Source organism: Pelophylax lessonae, assembly GCF_965119305.1.
Source record: "Pelophylax lessonae genome assembly, chromosome: 2".
Classification (NCBI taxonomy): domain Eukaryota; kingdom Metazoa; phylum Chordata; class Amphibia; order Anura; family Ranidae; genus Pelophylax; species Pelophylax lessonae.
Genome location: NC_138769.1, coordinates 227,423,127 through 227,435,685, shown reverse-complemented (window position 1 = coordinate 227,435,685; position 12,559 = coordinate 227,423,127). Strand labels below are relative to the sequence as shown.

The window sequence follows — 12,559 nt, the reverse complement described above, 5'->3', positions numbered from 1 at the left end:
ATAAATAGGTTTGAATAAAACCCCTGAAAACATTTAGGCTCTGGAACTAGTACTATGACTCCTTGTGAGAGCAGATCCTGTACCTCCCTGAGAAGGCCTCGCAGACGATCAGGGGACAGACGCAAGTTGGAAGGGAAGAACCTTGCCGGAGGCAAGGGCCAAAACTCTTGTAACCGGACCGAATCAACTTGTGGACCCATTTGTCTTGAATCAAAGAGGTCCACGGGTCTGGAAAGAAGCGACAATGTCCCCCCACCCCAGATACAGGTGCGATCCTGCGGGACGATAGGGCTATTTGTGGGCCGAGAAGAAAGGACCAAGCTTGCGACAAGGCTCTTTGCAACTTGTGAAAGCAGAGTACGCTTACCTCCTGTAAGACCTTTTACAATCTCTTCCATGGAAGCTCTAAACAGGCGGTCTCCTACAAAGGGGAGATCAGTCAGCACCTTTTTGGAAGCCTGGTCCGCAGACCAGTATTTCAGCCAAATCACGTGACGAAGGGTCACAGCTGTCATGGACACCCTGCAGGCTAAAGAGACCGCAGCCAGAGAGGCATCACAGATATACTGTAACCCAGGGCTCGACAATTCCCGGGCGCCAGGTCGCATTTGCGACTAGAAACTGAGTCCGGGCGCCTAGGATTTGAGCCATCTCCTGTCAGGCATCGGGACGCCGATCTGTGCTGCAGACTTGCAGAGATTTGAAATCCCCGTGGCTCCTGTCCACAATTCTCTATGTCCCTGACAAGGCATTTTAATTGGTCAGCACCGTCACATGGACGGCGCTAACCAATCAGAACCGGCTGCCTCTTCTCTTACTTTCAGCACATCCGAGCACTGCTCGACTTCACAGCACAGCAAGCTTCGGCCCCGCCTTTGAGGGCGGGCCCGGGACTGTCTTCACTCTGCAATTGGCCGATGTGGAGGAGAGGTGGAACGCACGCCTGCCTCCGAGATTGTGCGTCCACCCGATTTCAACATACAGCACGCCGACTTCCTTATCGTGCACCCCCGCATCCACCCTCAGATGTGGCCCCCCTCGCTGAAAACGGCAATGAATATCTGCTAACTGCCAGGGACTTAAGACAAGGTACTGGATTCTCCTCTGAAACAAATACTGGGTAGTCTCTCCAAACCCCCCTATGATCTGTGACAAGACTCTATAGGGGGGAATGTCACTAGTACACATGCATGTGTCCATAAAAATACTGGATTATGGCTAACATATCTGTTCTCTCTGTGTGGTATCCAGGCAGCAAGTAGACTGTATACTGGTTAGCCAGTCAGGTACAATGTCCATTTTTGGCAACTTTAATCTATGGACCTATGAAGCCTGCCTGTGTATCACTGCTTCCTCAGCCCCTGGGGGAGGTGGGAATGCAGACTGAGCCCATCCTGCCGTGGCTAAGGGAAGGGAACCACCTACAATTAGTTGAGGGGCACAGTTTACCTTTTATTGGCCAGGTGTGGGAGCCCCCCCCCCCCATAGACACGTGTGTGGGGGAGCAGAGCAGGCCATTTTCTGAGTGTATAGGAGGAAGGTGGGGGATTGCCACATTTCTGTAAAATTCTTCTGTACACACCATAGAGCTGAGGGGATCTCACTATACATATACACATCTGCCTGAGACTTTCACTCTCTCCCACCCTCCCTCTCTCCCCCCCCCCTCTTTCATTCTCTCTCACCCCAACCCCCCTCCCCTTCCCCTAACCTCCCCCCCCCCCCCCCCCAATATCCCCTTCTGTACCTCCCTCTCCTCTTTTTTTCTTTTCTCTTCTTTCCATTTCTTTCCCTTTTCTCTCTTTTTTCTGGGCGCGGGTCAGCTTTTTTAAAAAACTGGCTCCTAACTTTTTTAGCTGGCTCCTAGATTCAAAGAAAATTTGTCAACCCCTGCTGTAACCCCTGTACTAACTGATCCGCCAGCTCAGGAGGATGCAGACCCCCTTCCAAATCCTGGCACAGAAGCTTTGCCCATTCTGCTATGTTTTGGGAGACCAAGGTTATGGCAAACACTGGCCTCAAAATCAAACCGGCCACCGTCCTTAAAGGATGGGGAGTCCTCCACCGGTAGCAGTGTGGCTTTATTTAACCTGGAAACCTGAGAATCCACCACTGGCGGAACAGTCAGTTTCTTTAAAATAGACTCCTCAAAAGGATACCTTCTAGCGAAACGGTTAGGTATATTGACCATGCGTTTTGGGGAACCCCACTGACTTGCGTGACAATATCGTCAAAATAGGCAGGTAAAGGGAATACCTTAGTCGCCTTGGATGGTCTGCTGGTATCAAATTGCACTGGTGCAGCCAACACAACATTATGTCCTCCAATTTTAAAGTTTCCCACACAGATACAAATCAGTGCCTCCACAAGCGCGTTTTCATGCACGGCCGTAGTGGAAAAGGATTCTCACTGTCAGAGCACTCAGGGTGCACGGACACAAACCCAGTAGGGTGACTCGCGTCCGTATCAACCTCAGAACCTGACGAGACAAAGGATGCAGTTGAAGGCGGGGACGCTTTTTGCTAGGCCTCTTTTGAAGGGCCATATCAACTTTGGACACCCGTGACTGCAGGACCGCCGTCATGGCCGCCAATGAGAACTGAGACCCAGAGGGTGCCGCAGCTTCTGAGAGCTCAGATAGTGAATGTGCTCCAGGGGTGACGTGCTCCAGGGACTCCATGGTTGACCTGGGGACCGCCAGCAAAATCTAGGGGAAAAAAGCTGTGAAAATTCCCCCACCGCTGTACCAGTGGCACAGGTCCTAGTGCACCACAAATCACTGCTATAGCAGAAAGAGGGATCTTTGCACACCCAAAGGGACTCGCCACCACCGACAGGAGAGACACAGCGCCAAGCTGCATGCCGTGCAGCGATCAGAGAGAAAGAGGAAACGCAGGCACTGATACTAGAGGCGCACCGTCGTTTCACCGCTCCACAGGCTACATAAAAATGGCTGCCGCATTGAAATCAATGGAAAACTACCAAAACATGGTCGTCGAGCTACACCAACATGGCTGCAGATACCAACAGCCATCCATGGCAAAATGGCAGCTCCCGGGACCCCCAGGTACATGCAGCCAGCAAGGAGGGCCCTCGCAGGGACCCCCACAGGACCATTTTCCCGTTAATTTGCAAACTGAGCAGCCAGCAGCGTTGCCCCCTCCACCCACCCCGCAATCACCACTTAACACCCCAACACATGTAGACATGAGGGGGACTGAGGAGGGAGCTAGGTGAGGGTGTTTTGCAGAGGGACCAAAATAGTGAGGGGGGCGCTATTTGGGAATGAAGGACATGGGGGGGCCTATCAATCCGGGGAGGGGCCCGCGTCCACCTCAAGAATTTACTAGAGGGGAGGGGGGACACTACTCACCACTAGAATAAGAAGGGTAAAGGGGAGGGGTGAAAAAATCCCTGGGTAAAAAACTGCCCTGTTAAGATATTGGCGTAAATGTGACACCTATATTGTTTTCATACCTATCAGTAATGTAACCGGTGAGCCAAGCAACTAGACACTGTACTGGGAAAAGAGAACAAAAAGGAGTTGCAAATGAAGGCTCAAACACAGGTTTGTAGAAAAACAAGTACAAATTTACATTGAGGTTGTGACAATTTATATACCATATAAAAAAAATAGAGATATGTTCAGAGGCCTGTGAACTATATCCCATATAAACCACGTCCCTACTCCTTAAAACCCACAATAGACCTTAGGAGCATTCCACCCTGCACCCAGGTCGCGTATGGCCCACCCCACACAGCAACAGATGCCTCCAGTACAGAACCACACACAGAATCTTATCAGGGAACACCCTTATTTGCATTCAAAGGCTCCAATGGAGTTGCAGTGATAGATAAGGATTTGGGTTAGGTCAAGGGGTATCAAGGAATCCAGTGGGGAAGGATAGGCAGTCCAATATGATATGCGTGTTGGATAACCAACAAATAGACCTATTCCTGCATTCCAAGCAAATGTTCCAATGGAGACAAAAATTTATTTTGGAGATGATCTACTGGTTGCGGTCTAGATTTTTATGAGAGCCACACCGGTACCATCCAAAGTATGGAGAGCTAATGAGTATCAAGCAGCAAAGTTAGAGATATGGCAGTTCACTGTGATTTAAGTGTGCTGAAATCACTTGTCCATCCTCAGCAGAAAGGTGTGGAAAACTGGAGATGGTCAGCTGTGGAGCTTAAGACGACTTCAGTCTATAACTCTAGTGTTATAATCATTGCTGTATAAGGCCTCAATATTCCATCCTTCATAACACGCTGGTTATTTATAGCTGTGAATGCTGGTCACTTTGCCAGAATATATACATGCAAGAACAGTCCAGATAGTGGCCTGGTAAATACATACAGTTTCTGGGGTGACACATATGGAATGGAAAAATGTCTCTTACCAGCAGTGAAGTCAAAAGGAGGACAGTTTGCAAGTATAAGCTGAGTGTCTTCTATGGCGAATGAGGCCGTTTTCAAAACTCCCAAAGGGCTTGCATCCCATCTCTCCAAGACTAGGGGATGGAGATAGGTAGTAGTGGACTCAAGAGTGTAGCCGCCTCCATACACATTAGAGATCGCAGGTATCAAGGGCATCAAGGAGGTTCCCCGTGTTCTGGACAGATGGTGGGGACGGAGTCACCGCCCGGGTATGGGGCGGAATGGGAGGCTCCGGCGTGTGACATCCACGCGTTTTACGTGACCCAGCACACTTCGTCAGGACGTGACACTACTCACCACACCTTGGAACCGGGCGGGCACCAGTCCGGGCAGACCACCACACCTTCTTTGAATGTGGGTGCAGCGGGCCAGAGATACGCTCTGCGTCTTTGTGAGACACTTAACTCGCCAGCTCCCGTCCAGTGGGGCTATGTCGCGGCCAACCTAGTGCGGAGCTGCAGTCGGGTCGCGCTCGCTGGCTGAATCGGGAAGACCATAAGGATCTAGGATATCCAGTGAGTCGCCCAGTCCAGCAGTTGATTGTAGTTAAAAAAGAATTCTGTTTAAAAAAGGATAAAATGCTAGGACCAGAGATCCAGGCAAGGAACTAGGTCCTTACTTCTGACCAGGCTGAAAAATAAAACTGAAGTCCTATAGCAGGAAGTGGGAGTATACCCCCTAGGACTGCCCTATAGGCGTAGTCAATTATTTTCCACCTAGTGTCCTACTCCTGTAGGGGGGTAGCATAACCCCAGGGTCAAAGAAGATATGGAGCTGTGTCAGCCAATGAACGAAAGAGAAAACTAGATTAAGTACAAAACTTTAGCGGATTCAATAGCCCCATGAAAGGTTACTTAAGTATGGAAATGTTTTAGGTTGATATCTACTTTGAAACTTTAGTCCATTAACTGTAGTAATATACATTTCCATTCAAGATAAATGCAAAAGACCACAAAAGGACTACTAAAACAACAGCTTTAAAGCTCATGTTCTGTTTTCAAACATGTGAGTCATAACCATGACATTCTACTTGCCTGCTGATGCATAACTTGAGGGCCAGATGGCCTTTGATGTGGTGCAGGTGGCTGGACCATTCTCATTTGCTGAAGCTGCTGGTGTTTTTGAGCATACACCTGCTGCTGCATATGCTGGAGACGGAGTTGTGCTAGGTTAATTTGTGCAGGGGCTTTATTTACATGGTTTGTTCCTTGAGGATTTTGGCCAACCACCACATTAGGTGAATATCCAGTAGTTGGCTTATTTTCGACAATAAGATTACCTGTTAAGAAAAAAAAAAAAAAAGCAAGGTGATACAGAAGCTTGTAAATACAACAACTGATAGATATTCAAAGACTTGGGAAATGTGGCTTGAATTTAAACATACTGAGGAATATAATAAACTTATTATGGTATACAATATAAAGATAAAATGATTTGGCTCTATTTAAAGGGATTTTGAAAGGTATGGGACCACGGGTTAAAATGAATAATGACCTAGGAAAGACTAGATGGAGGATCCTATCTGGGAATTTTTATTTATTTTTTTATAGTTCGTAATTATTTAATTCCAAACACTATCATTTTGAGTGTGTATGATATACAAGTTATTTATTACAAAATGTTGGTGGATGGTTGAGAGCCCATTCACATTAGCGCGACTTTTCAGGCGATTTGTCAGCCTGACAAGTCACGCTCGGTCGCGGTCCATTGATTAGCACAGGACCCGTTCTAATAGGAGCGACACAAGTCGCTCAGACTTAGAAAAAGGGTCCTGTACTACTTTGGGGCGACCCGGAGGCGACTTGCATAGACTTCCATTATGTGAAGTCTCTGCAAGTCGCGGTGCACGCGACTTCACAGGTCGCCCCCCAAAGTCGTGTCGCGCTAGTCTGAATGGGCTCTTAATGCTATATGATATGATATTCCTGCTGAAAATGTTTTTGCGTTTATAAAATAGAAATTTATTGTTAATAAAAAAAATAAATTAAAAATTAAAAAAGCTTGCAAATAAAGTTCAAATAAAAGTGAAACTCCAGCCAGAAGATTTGGATAGTGTGTTTTTTTTTCCCACTCTACCCAAACTAAACAAAAGCAAGGTTTTATTTGAGTATTACTCAGAGGTAGCAAAAATAACAGTCAACATATGTTTAGACACCAAAATCAGTAAAAATTGTATTTTCATCCAGCTGGGGCAAATAAGGATGATGAGACATGGGTGGCCCTGCTGCTACAGACACAATGCTTGTTTATGAAAATTTATATACAAAGTATATTCCCTAATAATAATAGATAAAAATTCAGCGCAACTGTATAAAATAATATAAAAGAAAGCTGCTATGCACTAAAGGATCAATAAACCAAAAGTCCCAATAACAAATATATAACAAAAAGCGCAGCGCTATCAAATATGGATTATGAAGAAGATATCGAGGAGAGCAGTCCACAGGTGAAAATTATGGTGAAGCATGCACAAGATATAAACATTCAGTGCTCTTCAATGTGCTGGTAATCCTCCACCCAGTCTCATTAGCCTCTCACCTCACACTTAGCCCCTGTGTCACCAGACGGGCTAGTAAGACAAACTTTCTCCAAGGATATCACCAATATAGATCAGATCAGTATTCCTCTTCATCAGAAGATAAGGCTCACAGGTAACAGATCACAGGTCCATAAAGGGGGTCACAGGTCCATAGGAAAACAAAGGTCCGGACATAGTGCATTACCGCAATAAATTACTTTATTGAACATCGCATAAAATCATAAAAATTACCTTGTAAAGCACTATACAAGTGCATGTGATGAGCAGATTGTATTACACACAGCGGTCTCGACCGCAATGGATGGCGGGTGACGTCACCGGCCCCTCCCCCTTCGCACGCATTACGTCCCACTGCACGGGACTTCCTCAACTAAATCCACCTTCATGTGACATTGGGTCCAAGTTTTCTGTCTTCTTCTGTTTACAGGAGGCTGGGTTCTTCTTTTTCTTGAGGTGCACCACAGGCCAAGGTTTTCTCAAGGGAGGATTCTGGCACTATGCAGCAAATAGAAAGTCCGTGATATGGACACCCAAAGAAGAACCCAGCCTCCTGTAAACAGAAGAAGACAAAATACTTGGACCCAATGTCACATGAAGGTGGATTTAGCTGAGGAAGTCCCGTGCAGTGGGACGTAACGCGTGCGAAGGGGGAGGGGCCGGTGACGTCACCCGCCATCCATTGCGGTCGAGACCGCTGTGTGTAATACAATCTGCTCATCACATGCACTTGTATAGTGCTTTACAAGGTAATTTTTATGATTTTATGCTATGTTCAATAAAGTAATTTATTGCGGTAATGCACTATGTCCGGACCTTTGTTTTCCTATGGACCTGTGACCCGCTTTATGGACCTGTGATCTGTTACCTGTGAGCCTTATCTTCTGATGAAGAGGAATACTGATCTGATCTATATTGGTGATATCCTTGGAGAAAGTTTGTCTTACTAGCCCGTCTGGTGACACAGGGGCCAAGTGTGAGGTGAGAGGCTAATGAGACTGGGTGGAGGATTACCAGCACATTGAAGAGCACTGAATGTTTATATCTTGTGCATGCTTCACCATAATTTTCACCTGTGGACTGCTCTCCTCGATATCTTCTTCATAATCCATATTTGATAAAGTATATTCCCTGCACCAAATTTAGGGTAACCAATAAGTGTATGTAAGGAAATGAAGAAGCAATATATTAGTATAAAATTGGTTAAAATAGCTACATAAGCAGCTGCTGTAAAAATGAGTAAAATGCCAAAGGAATGGTCTTATAAAAAGGCCAAATACAGCGCTTGCTAATTAGATGACAACTAAGATTCTATGAATTACAATTACCAATAAGAATTAAACCTGTGCTTATAAAGTGCCAATGTGTCTCCATAAATACCACTTGGAAGGTAAAATCGTATTAAATAGCATAAAACTGGATGTGATTAGGTATTAAAAGACATAAAACGTGACAGTGAATCATAATCTGGTATGCATAAGTGACTAGGACTAAAATAAACAAACATCAACAGTGATCTTTAGAAGAAATTAAAATGCATATATGCAAGTCCAACAATAAATAGTGATTTAATGCTCAGGCAATTAATGTCTCAATACAAGTGGTTATCCACAAAAAGTGCAAGTGCTCTGGCTTGATTGGTCAACGTATCGATTGCTTGTCCCAAAAATGAATAAGATTGGTCACTTACCAAATGACGTGGGTCTTGTATGTCGTATGACACTAAGACCGTTCAGGCTTTGGTGGCCCCCTGGGCCAAGTGGCTTTCCCTTTTTAGGTGGTCCTGTGGGCTAGTAATGGCTCCTCACCAAAAGAAAGCAATAAGGGGTGGTAATCCCAGGACAGCCAAGGCTATTGTGCTCATCACTGGATCGAGAGGGAGCTCAAGTTAATGGGGCTGTGGAGGGAGCAGCATACAGAAGCCTATGGCTATGAGGATGATTCTGTATTGTTGGTTTTAGTGATGTCTTTCTCTTTGCCCCTTTTCCCTGCTGTGCATCTATCATGGATGACCCCAATGACCAGTTTGTAGATGGATCTTCACCCCAAGGTTTAACAGTCCTTGGTTAATCCTGTTTTGCAGCCTCCAGCAGACTCGCAGCTCTCCCAGACAGGTGTATTCACCAACTCCTCCTCACCACCACCTATGGTAGCTGCTAGCGATAATCGCAGGTAAAACCCAGCACGTTGGTTATACCCAAGTTGATCATTTAGTCTGCCCATACACAGTTCGAATCTTGGCTGGTTTCTGCTGAACCGGCCGAGATTCAAACAGTGTAGGGCCTGCCTAAGTTATTAAAATCACCCCCACTTAAGCATTATTTAAAAAAGGTTTGTACATACAGTGGTGCTATTGGTATGAAAACGATATCACCACATCGATACCAATGCAAGCCTTACAAAGAAACCAAAATACATTCAGAAATTAAGTTATATGTAATAAAATGGAATGACAGGAAAAAAAAAAAAAAAAAAAAAGTATTGAATACGAAGAAAGGAAGGTGCAAAAAGGCATGAAAAGCCAAGACACGAGCTGAAATCTATCATTAATTGGAAAACAATCCTGCCCCTTGTCAGTGCAAAGTAATATCAGCTGGTTCAGTCTCAACTGATGGCCTAAAAAAGGTGTCTCATTACCAAGGTGTCATACAAGAAACATTTCATGATGGGAAAGCGAGGAGCTCTCTCAACACCTTTGCAACCTTACAAAACATACTGATGGCATTAATAACAGAATCATTTCTAAACTTCTAAATGTTCCAGTGAGCACTGTTGGGGCCATAATCTGGAAGTGGAAAACATAACTTCACCATAAACCGGCCACAACCAGAAAAGAATCAGAAGAATTGTCCAAGAGCCAAGAAACCTTTGTGGAGAGCTTCAGAAAGACCTGGAAATAGCAGGTACCATTGCTTCAAAGAAAACAATAAGTAATGCACTCAACCGCCATGGTCTGTATGCACGTTCACCTTAAAAGACCCCTAAATCCCTCCTGTGCTTTTAAAAGCGTTCAAAACGCCAAGTTTGGCTGTTTTGAATGTGGTCTTTTTTTTTTTTAAATCTGGCGCCTTTAAGGCTTCAGTACCCAAAGTGATGTCATGACATCGCTTCCGTGTTTTTGCATGGGAGACCCGATCTGAACAAAGGCAGATTCTGCTCTGGTCTTCGACCAGCTGGCGGATCTCCTGGTGGGACATGAGACACGGGCAAGCCGTGTGAGGGGGGTGGTGGGGTTAAAAAACAATATATTAGTCCTTGGTGTGATATTGCAAATGTTCACTTAAACCATATATGCAAAATAGTTCTGCTATCACAAGATCCCTAATCATCATGCAATGTGCCGTGTCTTCACTCGTGCTCCCCCTTGTAAATCGCACTCATCGGAAAGCTCTCCCCTTCATGGGGTATGCAACATTCACAGCACCAGTGGCTGCATGTAAATTTCTCAGTGTAAATGGATGGCTGTCAATGCCTGCTCTTCGACTCCACTGCCCCAGCAGTCTCATACATGTATAGAAATAAAAGCATTCTGTAAATTTATTAACAAATAGCTAGTTGTGCAATTACATTCATAAAAACAAGTCAGGCGGTTTGTATATAGAAATCACGAATTCCGGGACGCCAATGCGCTCCACAGATGCGAAACCGAAGTGATGCAATGACACTGTGGTTCCGCACTACGCATTTCGCCATTTAATATCATCGGGAGCACCGCCATGTTGCTACACCATACGGTTTATATTAGCTGCAATTTCCTAACAACCCTGGGTCACATGTCCGGCAGGCCATATTGGTACTTTGCTGGATTTACTGAATGATAATACACTGTTACATAGGATTCAGCAAACCGCTCTGTTGCCAATTGATGCAATACTTTGGTGTCTTGAGGTTAGTAGTTTGTCATCAGACCTAAGTGAAATCACTTTTATAAAAACTTTGCTTTTACCAATATAACAGATGTAAATGTGTTATTACACATAAAAATCCTGATAAAATTTGAATTAAAAATAATGAAAAAACAAAATTAAAAAATATGAAGAAGAGAGAAGATTAAAAAAAATGGATTTTGGTCTGATCGGCAAGGAAGACTCTTCTGAACAAAGGTGTGTGTGAACCAGGGAATTTGTGGCCAACAGGCGCTGAAAGAAATTCGCCAGGGCTGAAATCTGGCCTTTGATGGCACCCAAAGCCACACGCTGATCTACACCTCCTTGGGGAAATCCCAAAACACGAGACACAAATCGTCTTCAGGGGTGATCTTACCAGACACCCCTGAAGACGATTTGTCCAATGAGCAAGACAGTCTGATGCTGAGAACGCCACCCCACCCCGGCAGCCTCGCATCTGTGGTGACCACTGTCCAGTACAGGGGAAGGAAAGATTTTCCATGTCGAAGCGCCGGAGAGAGAAGCCACCAAATCAGTGATCTTCTCATACCCCAGCTCAACAGGATCAGATTGTCTAGAGATTGGATTCTTGTCCCAGCTGGCAAGAATCTATTTGCAGAAGTCTCGTGCGGAACTGTGCAAATGGAACCGCATCAAAAAGGTAGACACCATCAGGTCCAGCACCTGCATGCAAGTCCTGAGAGATGACCGACTGCTGGACAACAGGAGCCGAATAGCATCCTGCAGCTTTGGGCGCTTGTGCCATTGGGAAATCGCCATGGCTGAGGCGGAGACCAGAGGCAGACACAGATAGTCCAACTTGGAGGACGGAACCAGAGCAGATTCCAGGAAATTATATATTGAGTGGAAGAATTGAAAACATTTTAGGTCTTGAAAGAGGAATTTGGCTATTGAATAGCAATTTTTACCAAAATTTACAATTAACCACTTGTAGACAGGAAGGATTTGCCCCCTTCCTGACCAGGCCATATTTTGCGATTCAGCACTGCGTTACTTTGACAATTGCGCAGTCCTGCGATGCTGTACCTAAATAAAATTGATGTCCTTATTTTCGCACAAATATAGCTTTCTTTTGGTGGTATTTGATCACCTGTGCGATTTTTATTTTTTGCGCTATAAACAAAAAAAGAGCGACAATTGTGAAAAAAATATATTTTTCACATTTTGCTATAGAACATTCCCCCCAAAAAATTTAAAAAAATCTAAATTTTTTAACATTTTAAGCCAATTTGTTTTCTGCTACATATTTTTGGTAAAAAAAAGAAAAAAAAATCGCAATAAGCATATTTTGATTGGTTTGCACAAAAGTTATCACGTCTACTAACTACGGGAAAGATTGTTTTTTTTTTTACTAGTAATGGCGGCGATCTGCGGACAGATCGGACCTCTGACTGACATTTTTTACACTTTTGGGGGGGACCAGTGACATTACTACAGTAATCAGTGCTAAAAATATACACTGTTACTGTAATAATGACACTGGCAGAGAAGGGGTTAAATGTGAGCCTAGGGGAGTGATTCCAACTGTGGGGGGCATGGCTTTTGAAACGACCATAGAGACATGTGTTCCTATATAGAAGGATCACAGGGGATCTATGATCATTCCAGGTAGAAGAATGGTCAGCTGTATTTACAACAGCTGACCAATCTCTCTCAGCGGGGAACAAACGTGAGT

General features: G+C 44.8%; 1 protein-coding gene across 3 annotated transcripts in view; it reads right to left on the bottom strand.

Moving 5' to 3' along the window:
• Positions 1-12,559, bottom strand: part of TRIM33 (tripartite motif containing 33) — a 271,501-nt gene that overhangs the window by 105,301 nt on the left and 153,641 nt on the right. For all 3 annotated transcript variants that reach the window (XM_082246208.1, XM_082246207.1, XM_082246206.1), the window contains exon 9: positions 5,475-5,719. In XM_082246208.1, coding sequence (XP_082102334.1) covers positions 5,475-5,719 — 245 coding nt within the window. The remainder of the gene's footprint in view (positions 1-5,474; positions 5,720-12,559) is intronic.